Here is a 25,536-nt window from a genome sequence, read left to right as displayed (position 1 = left end):
TGCCCAACGGGCGTGTGCTATGTATGCTGCTCGGTATCCTGGGCGACATCATCCAAGTGTCCGGACCGTTCGCCGGATAGTTACGTTATTTAAGAAAACAGGAAGTGTTCAGCCACATGTGAAACGTCAACCACGACCTGCAACAAATGATGATGCCCAAGTAGGTGTCGCGGCTAATTCGCACATCAGTAGCAGACAAATTGCGCGAGAATCGGGAATCTCGAAAACTTCAGTGTTGAGAATGCTACATCAACATAGATTGCACTCGTACCATATTTCTATGCACCAGGAATTTCATGGGGGCGACTTTGAATGTCGTGTACAGTTCTGCCACTGGGCACAAGAGAAATTACGGGACGATGACAGATTTTTCGCACGCGTTCTATTTAGCGACGAAGCGTCAGTCGCCATCAGCGGTAACGGCATAATATGCACTATTGGGCAACGGAAAATCCACGATGGCTGCGACAAGTGGAACATCAGCGACCTTGGCGGGTTAATGTATGGTGCGGCATTTTGGGAGGAAGGATAATTGGCCCCCATTTTATCGATGGCAATCTAAATGGTGCAATGGATGCTGATTTTCTACGTAATGTTCTACTGATGTTACTACAAGATGTTTCACTGAATGACAGAATAGCGATGTACTTCCAACATGATGGATGTCCAGCACATAGCACGCGTGCGGTTGAAGCGGTATTGAATAGCGTATTTCATGACAGGTGGATCATATCGTGGCCCGCACGTTCACCGGATCTGACTCCCCGAATTTCTTTCTGTGGGGAAAGTTGAAGGATATTTGTTATCGTGATCCACCGACAACGCCTGACAACATGCGTCAGCGCATTGTCAATTCATGTGCGAACATTACGGAAGGCGAACTACTCGCTGTTGAGAGGAGTGTCGTTACACGTATTGCCAAATGCATTGAGGTTGACGGACATCATTTTGAGCATTTATTGCATTAATGTGGTATTTACAGGTAATCACGCTGTAAAAGTACACTGGACTCGCATTCGGGAGGACGACGGTTCAATCCCGTCTCCGGCCATCCTGATTTAGGTTTTCCGTGATTTCCCTAAATCACTTCAGGCACATGCCGGGATGGTTCCTTTGAAAGGGCACGGCCGCTTTCCTTCCCAATCCTTCCCTCACCCGAGCTTGCGCTCCGTCTCTAATGACCTCGTTGTCGACGGGACGTTAAACACTAATCTCCTCCTCCTCCTCCTCCTCCTCCTCCTCCTCCTCCTCTGTAAAAGCATGCGTTCTCAGAAATGGTAAGTTCACAAAGGTACATGTATCACATTGGAACAACCGAAATAAAATCTTCAAACGTACCTACGGTCTGTATTTTATTTTAAAAAAACCTACCTGTTACCAACTCTTCCTCTAAAATTGTGAGCCATATGTTTGTACTATTACAGCGCCATCTATCACAAAGCGAAGAAAATGGTCCAACTAAAACATTCATATTTCTTTACGTACTACACGAATATGTAATAAAAATGGGGGTTCCTATATTAAAAAACGCAGTTGATATCGGTTTGTCGTATGGCAGCGCCATCTAGCGGGCCAACCATAGCGCCATCTGGTTTCCCCCTTCAAGCTAGACAAGTTTCGTTCTCCGCAGTTTTTTCGTTTTCGTTTGACGCTTATTTCGCGAGATATTTGGCCCGGCCACGATCGATGGACCACCCTGTATACTACCAGTTTTAGAGCTTTATACCAAGTATTGATTTATTATTAGATGTTCTGTCCATCAACAAGCTATCAGACTGCTTATGCCCCTCAGAGCAAGTATTGAAAAGAAAACGGTGATGTTCACGCTTGGCGATAACCCCTCTGCTACGTAGCAATGGTAACTGCAGGTAAGTGGCACAAGAAAAGGTGTCCGATGGGTCCGTCGCTCTGTTTCGTCACATATCGTATTTGACTGAAAGACTTCATGTCGACTTCCCCGTTTTTTCACGCCACCGACCTATACTCCGTTCATCATAAGAATAAACCTGATGTAAAGAAACAGAAACGCGATGATTGGTCAGCAGCGGTAGCTCCGGAAGACTGATGTTATTCCGCTCTTGGAAGTAGGTCCAACTTATGTATTGGATATTTTATTACTATGTCACTGTAAATGACACTTTAAGACATTCTGATATATTAACAGCCATCAACGTTTCTATTAATGATAGATTAGCTACGTAACTTTTTATTTCAAAATCGTGTACAGTCACAGTCTCAGTAAGCGCTACTTGTGCTCTGATTGTCTCGCTGTTCATATGTACCCCGAAAATGGATGACACTGCTTCCTGCTTCGTAGTGAAACGCACTCGCGGAACACCGTTAATGACTGGAAACAAATTGTTCTTAATGTTTTCCACAAAATTACAAGTAAAATGAGCTTTGACGTTTACTGAGAGACATAATAAGTACAAGAAACGTCTGTATACTTGTAATCTTGGCGAAGTTGGTAACGACGTTGTTAAATAATCGGACGGGTTATTGAGCGGTAGTTCGAAACCTGTTGTGTTCCGTTTGAGTACCTAAATCATTTAAACATGAAATTTATCAACATGTGGTAATTAACTCATATTTAACCATCTTTTTTGTTCAAGAAAAATGCACGTTTCTAGTTTCTAATTACTTACTACACGCAGAATTGTGCTTTTCACTGCAAATACACATTCTTAATCACCGATATATTATAAAAGACGGTTACAGATCTTGAAGTTAAGAAAACATTACACAATTAAATTTTTTTGAGAAAAATGAAAAATCAAATACTGTTTGTTTGAATATGCCCACTGTTTTACGGTACACATGTGGTCTTACACGAACGAGAGTGATAACCGTCGTAGAAACACGGAAAACAATTTTCACGGCTTCGAGCACTGTATAATTGCTGCATTTTTACAATTGTCCCCGTGCCTCTGCTATCGGAACCCAACAGAATTGATATGCAGCCAAATAAAGGAATTTGTGGCGAGAAAAAACTTACTGCAACTAATGCACGAAGCTTTATCATACGTCACTACAGAACGATGGCGAAATGAAAAATTGCTACACCACGAAGATGACGTGCTACAGACGCGAAATTTAACGACAGGAAGAAGATGCTGTGATATGCAAATGAGTAGTTTCTCAGAGCATTCATACAAGGTTGGCGCCGGTGGCGCCACCTACAACGTGCTGACATGAGGAAAGTTTCCAACCGATTTCTCATACACAAACAGCAGTTGACCGGTGTTGCCTGGTGAAACGTTGTTGGGATGCCTCGTGTAAGGAGGAGAAATGCCCACCATCACGTTTCCGACTTTGATAAAGGTCGGATTGTAGCCTATCGCGATTCCGGTTTATCGTATCGCGACATTTCTGCTCGCGTTGGTCGAGGTCCAATGACTGTTAGCAGAATATGGAATCGGTGGGTTCAGGAGGGTATACGTAACGCCGTAACGGCCTCGTATCACTAGCAGTCGAGATGACAGGCAACTTATCCGCAAGGCTGTAACGGATCGTGCAGCCACGTCTCGATCCCTGAGTGAACAGATGAGGACGTCTGCAAGACAACAACCATCTGCACGAACAGTTCGACGACGTTTGCAGCAGCATAGACTATCAGCTTGGAGACCATGGCTGCGGTTATCCTTGACGCTGCATCACAGACAGGAGCGCCTGCGATGGTGTACTCAACAACGAACCGGGGTGCACGAAAGGCAAAACGTCATTTTTTCGGATGAATCCAGGTTCTGTTTACAGCATCATGATGGTCGCATCCGTGTTTGGTGACACCGCGGTGAACGCACCTTGGAAGCGTGTATTCGTCATCGCCATACTGGCGTATCACCCAACGTGATGGTATGGGATGCCATTGATTACACGTCTCGGTCACCTCTTGCTCGCATTGACGGCACTTTGAACAGCGCACGTTACATTTAAGATGTGTTATGACACGTGGCTCTACCCTTCATTCGTTCCCTGCGAAACCCTACATTTCGGCAGGATAATGCACGACGGCATGTTGAAGGTCCTGTACGGGCCCTTCTGGATACAGAAAATGTTCTACTGCTGCCCTGGCCAGCACATTCTCCAGATCTCTCACCAAATGAAAACGTCTGGTCAATGGTGGCCGAGCAACTGGCTCGTCACAATACGCCAGTCACTACTCTTGATGAACTGTGGTATCGTGTTGAAGCTGCATGGGCAGCTGTACCTGTACACGCCATCCAATCTCTGTTTGACGCAATGCCCAGGCGTATCAAGGTCGTTATTACGGCCAGAGGTGGTTGTTCTGGGTACTGATTTCTCAGGATCTATGCACCCAAATTGCGTGAAAATGTAATCACATTTCAGTTCTAGTATAATATATTTGTCCAATGAATACCCGTTTATCACCTGCATTTCTTCTCGGTGTAGCATTTTTAATGGCCAGTAGTGTATAACTACATGGTGAAATCCCAGCAGTGCGCCTTTACGCCGCACATAGCTCCTGCAGAAAAATTACCCTTGTTAAAGTCAGGAATTTTCATCAATCTCGTTTCTAATTACAGTTCTATGTTAATTAAGATCCAGAGCATGTTTTTCTTCAGATCACCTAAGAAGCGTATCGCCTGAGTTTTACCATTGTATCCTTGTGTGAAAAATTTAAATGACATTCAAGACTATATTGTTCTCTGCTCGTATCTTTTTACGCCTTTACTACAACTGTTCACATCACTGCAGATTACCTGGACCATGTGGCTGGCCATTGCTTTCCAAGTTAAATGCGCCGGTAAAACTGCTGTCCCGTATTATCGCTGAGTCGATGTACGCATAACGCACAGCATAAAATGTATCCTCATTATCGTACTTGACTGTACTCGAGACAGATTGGCTTCTGGTCCACGTGGAACGAAATCCAATGAGGTGCCAGCAAACTCAGAAGAATACATAGTGTAATGTTTACACGAGATTTATTATTAAGATGAACGGCGTATAGCAAATCAAATGGCTCTGAGCACTATGGGACTTAACTGCTGAGGTCATCAGTCTCCTAGAACTTAGAACTACTTAAAGCTAACCAACCTAAGGACATCACACACACATCCATACCCGAGGCAGGATTAGAACCTGGGACTGTAGCGGTCGCGCGGTTCCAGACTGTAGCGCCTAGAACCGCTCGGCCACAACGGCTGGCGGCGTATAGCAGTTGCAGTGTCAAAATTACGTCGTGAAGTTAAACGTTGAAGTTTCTGTTGCTAGAGCAGAACGCTGATTACGTTAGCATTTCCACTCACACGTCTCCACCCAGCAAAGACCAATCTCGCCATTTAGATTTTTGTTTACCAGTTTCATCAACTGTTTTTGCAGCATGCCGATGTGAAGAAATAGCCCACTAGTTGCGTTAAAATTGTTTTTTTAACTCAGTTGGCGTGCTATATCTTCACATCGGATATCTTGCTAATCCGTTCACACCGCCACCCTCCAATACTTGCTTCACACTGTGAAAGAGAACTGAATGTGATGAAAGTTCAAAAAGTACTAATTCTCCTTGACACGGTGAAAGCAAAATTATGTTTTACTACAATTTCAAAAGTACAAATATTACCGAAAATTTGGAACAAAAGTAATATAAAACAAAAATATCGGCACGAGATCTTGTCAACACGATATCGATAAATCGATATATTGTCGAGAAACCCGTCTCCAACAGCGCTCAGCAGTCCGGATGGTCACCCATCCAAGTGCTAGCCCAGCCCGACACCGCTTAATTTCGGTGATCTGACGGAACCGGTGTTACCACTGCGCAACTTCAGGTTCGAAATAATTATATCATCTTTCGAAGTAAGAAGGAACTTCCGTTTAAAAGAAAATCTCAGATGGAAAAGAATGACTGCGAGATACTGAATGATTTCGTGAAGGAAAATGAGTGTGAATAGTTAGTACTTCTCGAAAATCTACGACTAAAATTCAAGGATAAATATCCAAAACCTTCATCTGAGTACGACTGGATCCACAATCCGTTCAATAAGATCATAACAGACCACATGTAAACAGTAAAACAGCAGGAGCTGATAGAAATCTCAAGTGGTAGAACATTTCAAAATGAATTTAAATCGAAGTCTCGTGGAAATGTTTGAGTGCAGACTAAAAATGAACATCCCAACTTAGCAAGAATGGCGGTGGATATGTTATTACTCTCGCAACAACTTACTTGTGTAAGTCAATATTTTCGGCAATGAAATTAATTAAAGCGAAACATCGGTCTCGATGGCAGTTGAAAGAGGATCTTTGAGTTGCTGTTCCAAAATCCCATCAAGACTGGATCTGATTTCTTCATAATTCAAACACACACATCGCACTAAATGTGCAACTTGCAGAAAATTTCCGAATTTTGAACTGCGTGCATTTTTACTCCTGTTTATTTGGATAATTAGACTCGACGTGACAGTTTTTAAATTGGTATTTAAATGTCGACTGTTGTGCTATCGTCATCTGTACGTCGTGATCTTTCGAGAATTAAACTATTCTAAACGAATTAAAACCCATGTTGATGGAAACAGTTAAACTTTAAGTAACTAAGTAATTTGTGAACTACTTTTTAAAGAAACATATACGTAGTGAAGTACACATAATTGCTCAACTGCAATAATTGCACACCTGGCCGTGATTATTTGTAACTACTCGTTGTTGTTAATTTTGACCACCTTGGAATAATACAAACGTATAATAATCTAAAAAATGCTTAGCTCTTACGTGCTCGAATAATTATTGTTATGGCTGTAATTGATAGTTGCAGTAATCAGTCAGAAGTAAATGTACTGTGGGCAGTTTTTATGCCCAGTGCCGATGTTTGAAACAGCTCGTGTTTATATCGCTGGTATTGGACGCTGTAAAGATTCTAATGGTCTAAAACAGAAAAATCAATAGTCTGCAATTGATTCATCTTTTTAGAATATCCTGGAAATCAATCTCCGCCAAGAGCTCCCTTCTTCGTATTCATTCAGACGCCTTTATTATCGTCTGTTTAAACATGTACAGTAAAAAGATAAAGGTGAACTCAAAAATGGACAGTCAAGAGGCTATATGATATGCGCAGAAGACCAGTATGCGTAATAAAAGCGTGTAAAGCGGATGTAAATGAATCGCTTCAAAACACGAAGATACGGGCAGAGTCTGCAGCGTACACGAGAAAACACATCTACTTCTGAAAGAGACTGTTGTCATAACGGAGTAATGACCGTTTTATATCAACGATCGTGTTTGTTCATATCCTGGTGCAAATTTTCTTTTCCCTTCAACGTAAACAATGCGAAAATTACATTCGCATCCAGTGTAGAAATAACATAGCGGGAAATTAATGTTGCATTCAGGTTTGATATTTTTTCTTCCACATACGTCGACGAGGGGTCGACACCAGTTGGTCAAAATAGACTAGCATAATTTCAGCTGGAATGGCCGGTCGTTGAGTTGAAACTAAGGGAGCAGTATGTCCGGTTGGAGAGAACTTGCTGTTGCGACGCCGGACAAAGCGAGTCTTGGCCGGCAGCAGGGACGGGCGCAGCTTCCTAATTACCGTCCCGCGACCCGCAATGCCAGAACAATGGGAAGCAGCGTGGTAGCTGTGCGGCACGGTGTCCAAGGCTCACTGTGGGATGCCATTAATTGCCCATTTTTCTTCGAAACTCAAATGCCAATATCTCCTCCGACAGCCGTTTCATTGTCACCGTTTAATCTAAAATTACTGAGTAAAAATACTACAATCTCACACTTGTTGTATAAAGAACGTGGACGATTATATCCATTTTAAACTAGCCAAAAAAAAAACCACTTACATTGCGCTGCCGAAAGATCAACATTGATACATTTCACTGGAACTGTCACCAACGGCCGACTTGGTTGTTTTATGATTGATCGGATAAACGAGAAACTGAATGCCGCTTTTATTCCCAGATGGAAGTTAAAACTTTTAGGCGGTAGCAGACGCCACTCCTACATTGTGAACCGAGAGGGTTCGTAGTTAAATTTTTAACTTCTCCTCATTCCCGCGTCCCCTCTCCTCCCTCCGTACCAACGGAATATGCTGTCACCATTACAGAAGCCCAGAAGTTTAATAATAATAATAATAATAACCAAATATATAAAATGTACTGTTGTTATTGTTGTTGTGGTCTTCAGTCCTGAGACTGGTTTGATGCAGCTCTCCATGCTACTCTATCCTGTGCAAGCTTCTTCATCTCCCAGTACCTACTGTGTGGTGTGCGTACTGTAAGACCTTCAGTACACACACCATCAGATTATTTGACTTGTCGCTCTAGCGAAGTAGGCGAGTGTCAGCAATATGTCTCGTGGTCTTATCGTGGCGTGTTTATCTCCTGCCGGTAGGTCAGACGATAGAAATGCCACTTGCACGCTTAGAGTAGCAGATTGACGGTGACCAACTTTAAACAGAACTTGATTAATTTTCATACACATTTATTAAAATAATAACAATCATAAACCTTACTTAACTTGATTCTGGATGCTATTTACAATTGACAATCTGAAGTTCCTTTGGTCTTGGTTAGTTAATCTTATTCTCCATATCTCTGATACTTGACAAAGTGTCTAGTCATTTGTCTTCATGGCTGTGTACAGGAACATGGTAATTTTATGAGGCGCAGACTGAAACTTGACTACAGACAAATGCAGATTAATGCAGACAAATGCAGACTGACTAATCGGAGGTCTGTACACTCGTTATAATACCTCCCGCGTTCAGGTATCACTGCGCGAGTGTGATCCGCGAGGAGAAAAGGTTCTACGTTGGCAGCAATCTCATTGGCTGCGTTACATATTAATACGCGGATCGGCGGAAGCAGAATTTGGTCCGTCTCTAAGACAGCGCCATCTCGTAATGTGGAGACGGACGAGCGCTGCGCCTGCGCTATTGTGCTTAGCAGGGCGCGCTCTATTGGGAAAGTTGTGTAAGCGCTGACTACGCGGAACTATGTACACAACATACTGCAACCTACATCCTTCTGAATCTGCTTACTGTATTCATCTCTTGGTCTCCCTCTACAATTTTTACCCTCCACGCTGCCCTCCAATACTAAATTGGTGATCCCTTGATGCCTCAGAACATGTCCGACCAACCGATCCCTTCTTCTAGTCAAGTTGTGCCACAAACTCCTCCCCAATTCTATTCAATATCTCCATCTAATCTTCAGCATTCTTCTGTAGAACCACATTTCGAAAGCTTCTATTCTCTTCTTGTCCAAACTAGTTATCGTCCATGTTTCACTTCCATACATGGCTACACTCCATACAAATACTTTCAGAAACGACTTCCTCACGCTTAAATCTATACTCGATGTTGACAAATTTCTCTTCATCAGAAACGCTTTCCTTGCCATTGTCAGTCTAAATTTTATATCCTCTCTACTTCGACCATCATTACTTATTTTGCTCCCCAAATAGCAAAACTCATTTACTACTTTAAGTGTCTCATTTCCTAATCTAATTCCCTCAGCATCACCCGATTTAATTCGGCTGCATTCCATTATCCTCGTTTTGCTTTTGTTGATGTTCATCTTATATCCTCCTTTCAAGACACTGTCCATTCCGTTCAGCTGCTCTTCCGTTCAGCTGCTCCTTTGCTGTCTCTGACAGAATTACAATGTCATCGGCGAACCTCAAAGTTTTTATTTCTTCTCCATGGATTTTAATACCTACTCCGAATTTTTGTTTCCTTTACTGCTTGCTCATTATACAGATTAAATAACATCGGGGATAGGCTACAACCCTGTCTCACTCCCTTCCCAACCACTGCTTCCCTTTCATGCCCCTCGACACTAATAACTGCCATTTGGTTTCTGTACAAGTTGTAAATAGCCTTTCGCTCGCTGTGTTTTACCCCTGCCACCTTCAGAATTTGGAAGAGAGTATTCCAGTCAACATTGTCAAAAGCTTTCTCTAAGTCTACAAATGCTAGAAACGTAGGTTTGCCTTTCCTTAATCTATCTTCTAAGATAAGTCGTAAATGATCTAATATAATAATTATAATGTGAAAAGGATACTTGCTGCTCACCATAGAGCAGAAATGCTGAATCGCAGATAGGCACAACAAAAGACTGTCAAGCAAGACTTCGGCCAATATGCTGAGTCTGGCCTTGACAGCCAGAGACTACGGTCATGTTCGTGTGAGTGGCATCTGCCTTGTGTGTGTATGTTATCTATTCTGATGAAGGCGTGTTTGGCCGAAAGCTTTGTCTGACAGTCTTTTTGCTACTAAAATGTAGACTTTCACGGCCGGAAATATCATGTCTATTATAATTATCCGGGCTGTTATGCCGTGGTCGGTTGATGAATTCTGTGTCGATTCCCAACGTTTCGTCTCCGACTGCGGGAGACATCTTCAAGGGGGTCCGTAGCTCAATGGAAGGTCCAACACACCCAATGGCTCGCTACTGACTGCCGCTAAATTCCGTGTCCACGCGCTCCCACGCCGCGGCGTGAGGTCACGTGTTTTGAAAACGTCAGTGCAATTGGCCGCTGTCCGTCGCCGTCGATAGCCGTTGCCATCACCCAGTAGTGGGCGGGTGGTGCACATCTTCCTTAACACCGGCATCCATATGCCGTTTAATTTCGCACCCTCCTCCTTACGGTTGAAATTATTTCGGTGTTTAGCGATTTAGATTGCCTCCCTGTAGAGCCTTTCGTAATATCCGCTTGTGGCCGCTAGTACTTGCGTTTCCTCGAAACGAATATTGTGGTTCCCTGCCTGGAAAGCATGCTTCGCAACAGCTGATCGTTCCGTTTCTCCTCTTCTGCAATTTCCCTTATGCTCTTCCAAAAGTTTAGAAACAGTTCTTTTAGTGGTACTCACATAAACATCACCACAGCTGCATGGGATCCTATACACTCCAGCTTTTTCCAGTGGTTTGCGAGCGTCCTTGGCAGGCTTAAGGTATTCCTGTATCTTCCTGGTGGGCTTGTAAATTACGGTAATATTCCGCTTCGTCAAGATCCTCCCTATTCTTTCCGTTACATTTTTAACAAACGGCAGGAAGTCGTCTCGGAATGAATAAATAGACGTCCTGTATGGTTTCGAAAGAAATCCTGTAGCATTCTCTCTTTAAAATAATGGCAAGTTCAGGTAAGAACGATGGAGGTGGATAGCAATACGCACCCTTCTCTCCAAAGCAGACCAGTAAGGCTCAATAATATTGGGATTTGGCGACTACGGTGGCTTGGGATGTGGTGACAATTTATCTTCGTGCTCATGAAACCAATCCTGGACGATGTGAGCTGTGCCAACAGGGATCTGTTGTCATCTTGGGACGCACCATCACCACTGGAGAACAAACACTGTATCAATGGATGGGCCTCATCCACCCAATCCTTGGCAGTAAGGCGCCCATGCAGGATAACGATGGGGCCCATGGAATACTGCGGTATGGCTGCCCAAATCATCATCGAGCTCCCGCCATGTTTCACTCTTGTAAACTCAGCTAGAAGTTGTAAACAGTGTGAAACAAGGCTCATTCGAAGAAATGACTTTCTTCTATTGCTTCTAGTCCATGTTTTATGCTCCGGCACCACGTTTTCCTGTTGCGGACCTTTACATCAGTGATGAGTGGGTTTGGAGTTCTGGCTCACCCTGCAATTCCCTGCTTATGGAGCTCCTTTCGCGTTGCTTTGATGCTGACAGTGTCCGCGAGTGCGACATTCATTTATGCAGCGACTTTTGCAGTTGTCGTCCTCTTATTTTTCATCATAATCCTCTTCAACCTAGTATTAAGAAAACAGTCTTAACCGCGTTATTTATTTATCTAGTGCCCACCGGTTTCAGCCCATCGCAGGGGTCATCTTCAGGGCGAACCCGCTGGTCGACTGGTGGTGGCGTCACGTCTACTAAGGTGTGGCAGGAGACTGTTAGTACCATATCTCCCATCTCATCTACACCTGCTTGCTCTCCATTTGCTTCGTACTGGTTTTCTATCTGAGCTCTCGATATTCATATAGCTGTTTCTCTGTTGTCCAAAGGCATCCTTAGATAGTATCTACCACCCTCATAATTATACATTCCTCTACACTCTTGCGTTTCTCCTCTAGCCACTTCTACTTAGTCATTTGGTATTTTTTGTCTGTCTCATTTTTTAGACGCCTGCATTCATTTTGCCTTTTTCATTTGCTGCATTTTTGTATTTTTTTTTTAGTTTTATCAACTAAATTCAGTATCTGCCGTGCTATTCGAGGATTTCTACTAGGACTTGTCTTTTTATCTATTTGATCCTCTGTCGCCTTCACTACTTTATCTATCAAAGCTATCCATTTGTCTCCTTCTATATTCCTTTTCCCTGTTTCAGTCAATGGTTCCCTAATGCCTCCTCTGAGACGCTCGACGATCTCTGATTGTTTCAACTTACCTAAGTCTCATTTTAACTTCCCACGTTTTTGCAATTTCTTCAGTTTTTACCTAAATGTCGTAACCAACAAAATGTAGTCAGAGTTTACATCTGCCGCTGGAAATGTCTAACAGTTTAAAACCTGACACCGAAATCTCTGCCTCACCATTATACAGGGCATTTCATGATTCATGTTACACACTTCCAGAGGTTGTTGAGCGGACTTAGCAGACCAGATCATTCTGATACCTCTGACAGCGGAATACGTGTACCGCGTTGTTGCTAGGAACGAAGGGTATGCAATTTTCAGATGTGATAATATGGACCAAGACAAGAAAAAATGTTTAGTAAACATGGACTCTAAAATGCGTACCTGAGGAGCTATGAATAATTGTTCACCTTCCGTACCGTGAAACACATATCTCTATGGAACAAGTGCTCATAGCTCTTAAGGTATGTATTTTAGAGCCCATGTTTCCAGGTTTCTTTTTCTTTTTGTGGTCGATACTACCACATCTGAAAGTTGCGTACCACACAATCTTAGCAGCAACAGTACCGGTACATGTACTCCACTGTCAGAATTATCAGAACGGTTTCCGCTTATAACTTTCGACTCGTTCGTTGGCGGTACAGGGACCCACACCGCAAGTTGATACATGCATCCTTCTCCATCATCCTTGAAAGTTTGTCACATCATCACGAGTTCGCCTGTATATACAGGGTGTTACAAAAGATACGGCCAAACTTTCAGGAAACATTCCTCACACACAAAGAAAGAAAATATGTTATGTGGACATGTGTCCGGAAACGATTACTTTCCATGTTAGAGCTCATTTTATTACTTCTCTTCAAATCACATTAATCATGGAATGGAAACACACAGCAACAGAACGTACCAGCGTGACTTCAAACACTTTGTTACAGGACTTGTTCAAAATGTCCTCCGTTAGCGAGGATACATGCATCCACCCTCCGTCCCATAGAATCCCTGACGCGCTGATGCAGCCCTGGAGAATGGCGTAATGTATCACAGCCGTCCACAATACGAGCACGAAGAGTCTCTACATTTGGTACCGGGTTTGTGTAGACAAGAGATTTCAAATGTTCCCATAAATGAAAGTCAAGAGGGTTGAGGTCAGGAGAGCGTGGAGGCCATGGAATTGGTCCGCCTCTACCAATCCATCGGTCACCGAATCTGTTGTTGAGAAGCGTACGAACACTTCGACTGAAATGTGCAGGAGCTCCATCGTGCATGTCCGCGCCCGGAGAGGATGCCGTCATTTAACCACACAGTAGAGCTGCCTGCCTCTGGGAAAAGTAACAGCTGTAGTTATCCCTTGCTTTCAGCCGTCCGCAGTACTGAGCACAGCAAGGCCATCTTGGCTTCGTTATAAGGCTAAATCGGACAATCATGCAAACTGTTACCCTTGCAAGTAAGGAAAGGGCTCTGTTGTCGTTGCACATATGGTACTGTTATCAATATCGTGGAGGACGCAGTCCACCATACGTCGCTAAAGTAGGTGGTTTACTTTTCAGTAATTTTTAGTTTCATTAAACCTACATAAAAAATTATAAAATTTATCAATCGGCAAATGGGTCTCTCTAAGACTCACCAGTGCGGCAAAAACCTCCTTTATTGAGCGTTATAAAAGGTACCAGTGCAGACACAACCCAAAGTGAAGTCCTAGGTGCTTGCAGACTGGCAACTCCTTCGACTGTCTCTGATTTCGGATGACCTACTATCAGGCTCATGGGCACCATTCTGGCGGGGAACGGGCAGCAGTGAAGGCTGCCTGCAGGCGCCTAGGGCTCTCGTTTCGGGTTCTGTCTGTACAGGTACATTTTTGAAATACGCAAGAAATATGGGCCAGCGCCACCGAAGGTTTGCCGAACTCGTGATTTTTAGGGCTACACTTTGTTGTTTTATTCCCACATGTGTCAATGTCGCATAACCCCCACGATCACGCCACAGGAGGACACAAAGTAGAAGCATAAGCACCCTTTTCTGCTTCGTATCATGTTCAAATTTCGTCGAATGATTTTGAACGGTTCCCAGTGGTTCCATCCATTGCAAGAGAGCAAAAATTGTGGTCTCGCTCTGCTAAAAACGGGTGCGATCACGTTCGATGGGGATGCAGCCCCACAACGTCCTTAGAGAAGGGTTGAAATACCCGAGGGTGTCGACAGTGGCAAATGTTGTGAAGAACATTTTGCTACTCATCGCACTGCGAACTGTCGTCAAGCGCGAGATGTGTGGGGCAACGCCTCAGCGTAAGGGGTGGTTTCTTTGACGCCCTTCATGCCATCGCCAGCCACTTTTTCGTGCCGACTGTCAGCATCGATGTGTCTGGAATGGGTCTCGCCCTCCGCGTGGTTTCTGTGGTGTCACCGCCAGACACCACACTTGCTAGGTGGTAGCTTCTAAATCGGCCGCGGTCCGCTAGTATACGACGGACCCGCGTGTCGCCACTGTCAGTAATTGCAGACCGAGCGCCACCACACGGCAGATCTAGAGAGACGTACTAGCACTCGCCCCAGTTGTACAGCCGACGTTGCTAGCCATGGTTCACTGAGAATTACGCTCTCATTTGCCGAGACGATAGTAGCATAGCCTTAAGCTACATTTGCTACGACCTAGCAAGGCGCCATTACCAGTATAGATATTGAGATTCTATTAATGTATCATCAAGAGCGATGTTCTACAAATGTGGATTAAAGTTAAGTATTCCAGAAGCTACGTACTTTTCTTTATAGCATTCATTACGTATCCTGTTTCAGACCTCACGCCAGCCTGCGTGAGTTTAAGCGCGTGCCTTTCGGCTTCCTCGCATTGTGTCTAGGCTGTCTTGTCTAGACACAACAGTTTCAATTATGGGAGTCAAGGTTTTGGTCTTCGTCGCAGGAGCTCGAAAGAAGCCGTGAAATTTCGGTAGAGGGGCTGTGAATGACTTTCCCATCGCGTGAGATGTCCACTGTGGCATTAGGCTGAATTTATGAAATTTAGTGCCAATGTGACATCTTTAACCACCATTACACGTCAGACGAACTTCTCAAGTGTTTCCTTTTTTCACATGTGTCGACACCTTGCTGTTCGAAACATCGTTAAATCCGAAATTCAAGTCATATTGCCCAAACTTTTGTACCATTACAGTGGAAGATTGTAGGCACCTTTGAGCCAAATTTCAAACTTCAGCGTCGCAATGGCTGGGACTTCGCGGTTTTGAAAGAGCGCTCCTTTAATTTTGTTGCGCTGTGTTGTTGGAACAGATACCTGACAGAGATCCTTTGGAAGAATCTGAAAGTAGCTTATAGTACTCTCGCTAGATTGATTGTCGAGTACTATTCGAGTGGGACATTTAACAGTTGGGGTTGACAGGGGAGATGGAGATGATCTGAAGAAGAGCAGCGCGCGTCGTCACGGTTTTAATAAGCGCGAGGGCGTCATATAGATGAACCTCCAACTATACCGGTAGAGAAGCATTTTGCATTAAGAGAGCGTATACTTATTGAGGAGATAGATAATGTATTTCTTCCTCTCGGCTAACTCATGACAGTAAAACCAAATAAAATAGAGATCTTGACGAACTCAGATCTTCCGAGGATCAATTGCGAATGGAGCAGGAAAATGGCGAAATGATGAAGGCACCAGGAATAACTCCGCCATGTACAGTAAAGTTACTTGTTGAATGTAGGTATAGATGTTTCTCATCGCCGGGGTCCCTGTATCAAAACATTCACTTAGGCACAGATATAAAAACATCTTCAAAGGATTTCGTCTGATTCATTTTCAATGTGCGCAGCAAAATAAGCGCACCGGTTCCGCAGTGGCTATATGCAAGTCAGGAAAATTGCCGAAAAGGAGATCGACATGAAAGGTGCCTTTGTTGCTCGCCGATTAATTACTCTTTGGGAGAGTGTATTACGTATACGTTGCGTAGAGTGATCTCACATATAACCAGTAAAGGCTAATATCAGTATTCGCAATACATCCGTTTCCACCGTACGTAACATAATGCGTTTATTTATATTGTTGATGCTTGTTTTACCTGACGATCTCTTTCGCGTAATTTATAGATACACTATGTGATCAAAAGTATCCTTACACCTGGCTACTAAAGATTTAAAAGTTCGTGGTGCCCTCCATCGGTAATGCTGAAATTAAGTATGGCTTTGGCCCTCCCTTAGCCTTGATGACAGCTTCCACTCAGACAAGCATACGATCAGTCAGCTGCTGGAAGGTTTCTTGAGGAATGGCAGCCCATTCTTCACGGAGTGCTGCACTGAGGAGAGGTATCGATGTCAGTCGGTGAGGCCTGGCACGAAGTCGGCGTTCCAAAATATCCCAAAGGTGTTCTATAGGATTCAGGTCAGGACTCTGTGCAGGCCAGTCCATTACTGGAAAGTTATTGTCGTGTAACCACTCCGCCACAGGGCGTGCATTATGAACAGGTGCTCGATCGTGTTCAAAGATGCAATCGCCATCCCGTAATGCTCTTCAACAGTGGGAAGCAAGAAGGTGCTGTGATACTGCCACGCAAAACAACAAGGGGTGCAAGCCCCCTCTATGAAAAACACGACCACCGCCTCCGAATTTTACTGTTGGCACTACACACGCTGGAAGATGACTTTCACCATGCATTCGCCATACCCACACCCTGACATCGGGTCGCCACATTATGTACAGTGATTCGTCACTCCACAAAACGTTTTTCCACTGTTCAATCGTCCAATGTTTACGCCCCTTACCGAGCGAGGTAGCGCAGTGGTTACGTCATTGGACTCGCATTCGGGAGGACGACGGTTCAATCCCGGGTCCAGCCATCCCGATTTAGGTTTTCCATGATTTTCCTAAATCGCTTCAGGCAAATTCCGGGATAGTTCCTTTGAAAAGGGCACGGCCGACTTCCTTCCCCACCCTTCCCTAATCCGATGAGACCGATGACCTTGCTGTTTGGTCTCCTCCCCCAAAACAACGTAACCTTTACGCTCCTTACACCAAGCGAGGCGTCGTTTGGCATTTACTGGCGTGATGTGTGGCTTATGACCAGCCGCTCGATCATGAAATCCAAGTTTTATGACCTCCCGCCTAACTGTCATAGTACTAGCAGTGGATCCTGATGCAGTCTGGAATTCCTGTGTGATGATCTGTTCAACTGTCGGCGGTCTCTGTCAGTCAACAGACGATGTCGGCCTGTACTCTTTTGCGCTGTACGTGTCCCTTCACGTTTCCACTTCACTATCACATCGGAAACAGTGGACCTAAGGATTTTTGGGATGTGGGAATCTCGAGTACAGACATATGACACAAGAGACACCCAATCACCTGAGGACGTTCGAAGTCCGTGAGTTCCGCGGAGCGCCTCATCTGCTCTCTCACGATGTCTAATGACTACTGAGGTCACTGATGTGGAGAACCTGGCAGTAGGTGGCAGCACAACGCATCTAATATGAAAAACGTATGTTTTTGGGGGTGTCTGGATACTTTTGATCACATAGCGTAGTGCCTTGCTAATCTATCATTCTCCGTTTTTTCTCTATCTTTTTGTCTAGTGGTTGTTTGCAATGGACCACTTTCAAAAGTTTTTTCCTTTATAATAACATAACTTCTTTCACAAAATACGATTCTTTTAGCGCAATAAACCTTTACAACGTTTTTTATGCTAGTTAAGCCTTCCGAAGGTATATTCTTCCGAGATCGAACGACAGGTTTACGTCGTCCATGAAGTCACTTTTGTTCCAGAAAACATATCTGTGAGTTACCTGTCATAAATAACGAAACTGGTTCTGATATCGGACGACTTGTAACCAAAAATTCAGAGAGAAGGATCGGTACAACTACATACTGGGACTATTTTTTCACGTAACGAGCAGTGCGCAGTCGCGTAATATTAGGACTGTGAGGTGGAAGAGGGAGAGAGAAATCAAGATAGTAACTATGGTTTTTATTATTTGGCAGAATTTTATGACAAAGCAAGGTTTAACATTTGTGCATTTACCAGTAGCATTTTAGTATGTGTGTGCATATTTTACGGTGTTTTTCTACCATATTTTTTTCTTTCATTTGATGTACATGTATCTCTTTAAAAAAAGCGTTTTGATTTTATAACTGTTATATTTTAAAGCTGTAAAGCTACTAGTTTAAGTTTTAATTAGATTAGACAATAATAAAAGCGCTATGAGCATCTTCTTGGCGACTGCTATCTCAAGTGCTATCAACAGACGAGAAAAAACGCCTACAGCTGATCATCACTATTGAACAATGCTACTGTGACCATCTCGTAGACGCAAGTTTGAAAGACTAGAACGCAAATATTCAGCTAGTGGTAAATCATTTTTGCAACACTCGCAACCTGCGCATCCAGGTCTTCCTCTGACTGTACAGAGTCTCAAAAACATAGCTTCATAGGAACCCTGCCTCCCCCCCCCCCCCAAAAAAAAAATAAAAAATAAAAAAACAAAAAAGAACTAGAGCAATGTTCGTAGTCTGTCATGCCGAATACGACAAAAACACCGTCAAAATTGGCAAGAGAGTTAAAAAGCCCAGTCGATTTTTCCTTTGTAACATGTAAATAAACCGTAACTGGAAAAGTTATTCCCGTATGAGATTTTATATAGTACGTCCTCTCTACGACTACTAAAAGTGAGTAATAATAATGGTGGAACAATTTGTATAAGAGAAATGGCAGAATACACCCATGTTGCTCACTTCTCTGATTTGCGGTAAAGGACGATTATTGATTTTCGGGGCAAAAGGGGTGAACCAATATTTATAATTCGAATCCATACTTTTAAGAATGCGTCAGTTTATGTTATATTGGAGAATTTGTGTTTTTGTGCATTTGAATGCATAGAAGTCCGCAGCTCGTGGTCTTGCGGTAGCGTTCTCGCTTCCCGCGCACGGGGTCCCGGGTTCGATTCCCGGCAGGGTCAGGGATTTTCCCTGCCTCGAGATGACTAGGTGTTGTGTTGTCTTCATCATCATTCATTCATCCCCATTACGGTCGGAGGACCTCCGCTAGGACTTTGCCTAGTCGGCGGTGCGGGTCTCCCGCATCGTTCCCTACGCTCCTAGGAGTATGGGATCTCATCATCATCAATGCATAAAATGGGTGCTCGGACAGTAGGGCCTAATATCGACTTAAGAAGCAGGATAAACTGTCGTGGCAAACCCGGTTCAGTTTGGCATTTGGCAGTCGTGCACTCCTCGGCGATTGACGAATAAAAAAGTGATGACTTGCCACCATTAACTGGCAGACTAAGTAACCAGCCTGCGTAAGTAATTGCAGTTTATGGTGTTATTAATATTTTATTCATTCAGATGTATTCCTATACCAAGTGATGACATGAAATAACTGTAAGTACAATGGAATAAAACTAATAAAACATTAAACCAAGTTTCATGCTGCGTACAGGAGCTGGATCAGTCTTCATTAGATTCTTAGCGTATGCTGTAGGTGCAACTTTGTCTGTCCTCGCAGGAGCAGACCTGCTAGTTACCTTCACTTGTTTGTTACTGGCGTTCTTCAGCTGTGAACGGTATTGGCATGAGTTTCTAGACGGCTGTTTTCAAGTGACTTTGTTGGGATCGCCCCAATTCCGCTCCCCCTCTCTCCTCGCCCACTGTTAGCAGTATCCCTAACTCAAGGTACTCTATATAAATTAACTTCTTATAAAAGGTGAAGGGAGAGCAGATTTTTGCTGCACAGATGGGGTGTGTTTAGTGATCTGAGGCCTAAAAATTGTGTTTGAACGACTAAATGATTGTTCTGCAAGGCATGTGTACGGAATCAATATGGCTTTTCAGAATAAATATGAGTAGCTATCTCGTTCGCGTAGAGTGTCATCATGGGAGCAGTTGTGCACTGAAGGCCACCCAAGTCCAGTCAGATCCCTGCAAGGCGAGCACACTGGACAAATTGCCCAGCCCCGTGAGACATGACGCTGTTGCCATGTAACACCACCTCTAGCCTTGGTAATGTCCGCAATTCGGCGAGGAAGGGACTCCGAAAATTTCTTAAGTTCATCAAACAGGAACGTATACGTGTCATCTTGGAAGATTAGAGTGTTCAAGCAATCTGAGGAACACTCTGAAAACGAGAGAGGACCGCCTCCTATGTGAACTACACAACCCACTCCCTGAGGGTTATATGTCTCGTTGGTAGTCACTGCTCTGGACGCCTCGCACCGCATGAAAAGAGGGAACTTCACGACTCGTCGGATCTCGCTGCACACTTTGTCATATAGTGTCCCGTTTCTGTGCATCTGCCCTACTGAAGACATGCAACTGTACCTGTCGCTGTCAGCAATGGCCTTTTACGAGGTAATCGACTGTATGCAGCTAGCTTCGCAATGTTTAGTCTGGAAATCTGTTGAGACGAAAGTACATTCTCTGACAGCAGTAGTTCCTGACGGGTTTGAAACCGCTGCCATTGACGGAGGATGAGATTTGTCCCCAGTCGCTCTCGGTTAGGACAATTTCGTTCACGGTGTTGTCAAGGCCACGCTCAAACACAATACCTCTTTTCTGCCATTCTACCACGTTTCCCGTCGACCCATTCCACTGCGATGACTCCGGATACCCTTCTGGCACATATACGCCACATCACCGCCATGACTTACATCAGCGATGGTGCGTCACATGACCTCTTGTTGCAGTTCTACACCACCTACTTCACTCCAAGGTGATACGTGTGCTCTCAGGGTATGTGTGAAGCGGCCACCTGTAGTGGGTCAGTTAACTGCCACCATCAGCGAAAAACTCGTGTCTATGACAGCAATTCAGCGGACGCTACTGTTAACGGGGCTCTAGAGTATAAGCTGACAAGAGAACGCAAAAAAGAGTATCCGAAATACAATTACACCATTATTTGCCCAGCGTCTAAGAAGTTGAGTTTCTTGCATATTTCCACGTTATTTGTTGCTCATAAAATATTCACGTCTCGACAAAATGAAAGCAACTGTGAGCTGATGCTCAGTTGCGAAAGACTGGGGTTTGACGCGCTGTCAACAACGGGATCATTACAGACGACCATAAGTTTGGATTGTTTTAATGATTGCGAATGAAATTGGCCGTGTCCTTTCATAGGAACCATCCCGGAATTTGCCGGAAGTGACTTAGGGAAATCACGGAAAACCTAAATCTGAGTGGTCGCAAGCGTATTTTAATCTCATCCTCCCGGGTACATGTTCAGTGTACTAACCACTGTGCCAGCTCGTTCGATCTTAAAGTTCGTATAAGCTGTCATTTCTATTGAATTATTATTATCGTTATTATTATTACACAGTTCAGTCACATTAACGTGACAGCCTGTCAAAAGCTTGAACAACCACCTTTTGCAGCGCGGACGTCCAGGAAGAGTGTGAATGAGATTCTGGAAGGTATCGACGGGGATGTAGAAAAATATCGACACAACCACCTTGAATAAGTGCGCTGGGGTTCATGGCTGATGATCCACAGTGCGAACAGGGACGTACAAAGCGAACCGTGTGACATGTTGCATTGTCCTGCTGGTAGATGCTATCGTACCGGGAAGACACCACATGCATTTAGACTGAACATCGTCTCTAAGCTTAGGTGCGTTCTTGTGTTGACACATTGTGCCTTCCAGGACGATGAGATGATCTAGAGAATGCCACGAAAACATTCCCATTCTTGCAGGGTGATTTCAGACTTTCACGCCATACACACCAATAGCGGTCTTTCCGATGCAGCATAAAATGTGATTCATCTGAAAAGGTCACCTATCGGCACTCTGTGGACGTTCAGTTGCAGTATTGGCGTGCAAATTCCAGCCTTCGTGGCCGATGAAAAGCAATCAATCAAATGGTCCAAATGGCTCTGAGCACTATGGGACTTAACATCTGAGGTCATCAGTCCCCTAGACTTAGAACTATTTAAACCTTACTAACCTAAGGACATCACACACATCCACGCCCGAGGCAGGATTCGAACCTGCGACCGTAGCAGCAGCGCGGTTGTGGACTGAAGCGGCTAGAACCGCTCGGTCACAATGGCCGGCAGCAATCAAACATCATGGGCGCATGAACCAGGCACTGGCCAGGAAGGTCCATCCGCACCAACGTTCGTTGAACCGTCTTTGGGGAGACGGTGTTCCTAGCGAACAGTCGCTTAACAGTTGCACGTCTATTCGCCCATACACATCTCCACAGCCACGTTCACCCTTGCCTTCCATGACCGGTCCTGCACCACAGTTGCCTCGGCGCTCGTTTAAGAGAGCGCCATTTTTCCATGCACGGTATAGTTTAATCACGGCGTCACGTGAACACTTTACAAACGTAGCCGTTTCGGAAATGCTTCCATCTTCGACCTGAACGCCAATTATCATGCCCTTTTGGACGTTAGATAAATCGATACCTTTTCCCATTACGACAACGACTTCCTGTTTTCCGTGTCCTCCAGACACCTTACAATTCCCTCCACAGCTAGTGGTGCCACCTGCCATGTGCAGTGGTTATTGGACGTTGTCATAAAACGCGGGTGGTGATCACAGTAACGTGACTGGACCGTGTGTTCTCTTAGAGCGAACAGCTACTTCCCAGTTCCAAATTTAATAGCCTAATTCAGATGTGTTATATCATGGACATAATTAAAAATTCAGTGGCGCAAGCGATGTGCCTAGGGAAAGCTGTATCCTGAGCACACTCTTGATTACTGACCTTTCAGCCTCTTTCCAAAACTACTGCATCCATTTAAATCTGAATACTGTATGTAAGGCTTCGTCCTTTCCACAGTTTTTGCCCCCTAGTACTTCCATCTATTACGACATGGACTATTAATTGAAGCCTCAGTATGTGTCCTATCAACCGATCGCGTCTTTTAGTCAAATGGCTACACATTTCTTTTCTCTTCTGTTTCCTCCACACTAAGGGCACAATCGAGACCAACTTTTCTCCTTTTCCCGCTTTCCTTATACAGTTCCTTTGGTTTTTTTTTCAGTTAATAAGTAAAAGTAAAAGAAGCAAGACCTCAACGTCCAGTCGACGACGAGCTCAGTCTGCGATGGAAGGAAGAATGAGAAACCCACCGTGCTCTATTCAGCAGAAAATATTGGCATTTTTCTCTGGATGAATGGAAGTGGAATTCAACCCCATCCTCCCGAACGGCAGTCCAGTGTGCTAGTCGGTACGACACTTCCCCTGGTATTTAGTAATGACAAGGAGCATTTAAAGTCCTACTAAATCCTCTGCTTTTGTTACCGTATCTGTGTATACACACCAAGAAAAAAAAAGACGCATCACGAAGGAAGTATCCGAATGGGACGGTAATAGGTAGATGTGATGTACAAATACAGATAAACAAACGATTAGAATTTCGGAAAAATTAGATGATTTATTCAATAGAGAGAACTTCAAAAATTGTGCAAGTCATTAATGCGTTTGTTCACCTCTGGCTGTTATGTAAGCAGTTATTCGGCTTTGCATTGAATGACAGGGTTGTTGGGCGTCCTCCTGAGGGTTGTCGTGTCAAGTTCTGTCCAATTGAACAATTTTTGAACCACTTGGCTACAGCCGCGTCATGGTTAAAATGGTCACGCACAGATATATATTCGACGAGCGATATTATCTTGCGATATTCTCAATAACGCTTGAGAAGTACGCGCTACTGCTTACACATTTTTTTTGTCCTGATGGAGTACTACGAGTGTACGAAGCTTACAGTAAATCCCCGTTCCAAACGTCGTGGTCTCCCCTTGTGAGTCAAAGTGGGCAGTTGGTTGCCATTGCCGAGAATTCAAGCTGTCGCTTGCAGTGTACCTCTTTGAGGCTCACCTGGAAGCCGCGCATGGGCGCCCTCTTGTCGAAGCCGTCGTCGTCGTCGTCGTCATCCTTCTTGCCGCGCACGCCGTGGAAGCCGAGCGAGGGGGCGCGCTTGTCCAGCTCGTCCAGGTCGTCCTTCTTGCCGCGCACGCCGTGGAAGCCGAGCAGCGGCGCGCGCTTCTCCAGCAGCGCGTCCTTGCCGTCGCCGTCGCCGCCAGCAGCGCGCATGCGCAGGAAGGCGGCGGCGTCGGCCGGGCCCCGCTGCTCGCCCGCGTCCGGGCCCTGGCCCGCGGCGCCCTCACACACCACCAGCGCCGCCACCAGCAGCAGCGCGCCCACGCGGCACATGCTGCAAACACACACGACGGGACACTCAGTCGGCTGCCGGTGGCAACATCGCGGTTACAACAGCACCTACCTACAGGATAGTTACGAGGGTCACTCCAAAAGAAATGCGCACTATTTTTGTAAAAATACAGTTTTCATTCTGCATGTGTGAAAGTTTTACAGTGTGTAGATACATCCTTCCAGCTTGTTTTCAAACTTAGTTCAACCTGTTCCCGTGAGTGGCGCCGTCACAGCATGTCTTCAAGATGGCTGCTACACTTGAAGTTCGTCAGGCAATCATCATAGGCCACACCACCAGCTCCTTTAGTCTACACGATTTCTACCTCACCCTTTATGGTCGTCCCATCCAGGTCACCCCCACCCTGAGACACCTCGGCCTCACCCTCGACCGAAACCTCACTTGGACCCCTCACCTACAGACTAACTGCAGAAAGCCCATTCCCGCCTCAGCCTTCTGAAACTCCTGTCTGGCCGGACATGGGGATTGCATCCTTCTACCATCCTCCACACCTACAAATCCCTCATCCATCCTATCCTCTGTTATGCCAGCGTTGCCTGGACCTCTGCACCCACCTGCTTTTACAAGGCCCTCCAAATCCTCGAACGCCATGCGCTTTGCCTTGCTTCTATATCTGCCTTCCTTCCCCCACACGGCTCCTGTATGAACTCATCCCCTTCCCCCACCTCCTCCTTTTCCTCCAACATCTCTGCATCCTTTACATTGTCCGCAGACTTGATCCCCCCCCACCCTCTGATTTCCTCCTTCCTCTCTACCCCCCGCACTTGCCGCGCCTCTATTGCTGTATCCCTACTTCTCTCCATCTCCACACCCTCTATCTCCTTCATCAGGGCAATTTCCAGTGCCTCCCCCTCCCAGATGATGGACTTCACTGGAACATCCAGGGCCCCCTTTTTCCTCTCCCCTCCTTTTCCCAGAGCGGATTTTCCTCCTTCCCCTCCCCCCCTGAGACCCCATCCTTGCCTCTTTCCTTCCCACATCCGTCCCTACCTGGCCCTGTTCAGCGCGCCCCCCGCCCATCTACCCCCT

At 44.9% G+C, this 25,536-nt stretch overlaps 1 protein-coding gene across 1 annotated transcript in view; it reads right to left on the bottom strand.

Annotated features, from left to right (window-relative positions):
• LOC126161249 (tachykinins) overlaps positions 1-24,489 on the bottom strand; it is a 58,024-nt gene extending 33,535 nt beyond the window's left edge. Inside the window, exon 1 of the mRNA XM_049916992.1 lies at positions 24,153-24,489. Within this exon, the coding sequence (XP_049772949.1) occupies positions 24,153-24,488 (336 nt within the window). The 5' untranslated portion in view covers position 24,489. The remainder of the gene's footprint in view (positions 1-24,152) is intronic.
• Between the last annotated feature and the right edge of the window lie 1,047 nt (positions 24,490-25,536).

The sequence above is a fragment of the Schistocerca cancellata genome, chromosome 1, assembly GCF_023864275.1.
Source record: "Schistocerca cancellata isolate TAMUIC-IGC-003103 chromosome 1, iqSchCanc2.1, whole genome shotgun sequence".
In the NCBI taxonomy this organism is placed as follows: domain Eukaryota; kingdom Metazoa; phylum Arthropoda; class Insecta; order Orthoptera; family Acrididae; genus Schistocerca; species Schistocerca cancellata.
This window is presented reverse-complemented; position numbering and strand designations above follow the sequence as displayed.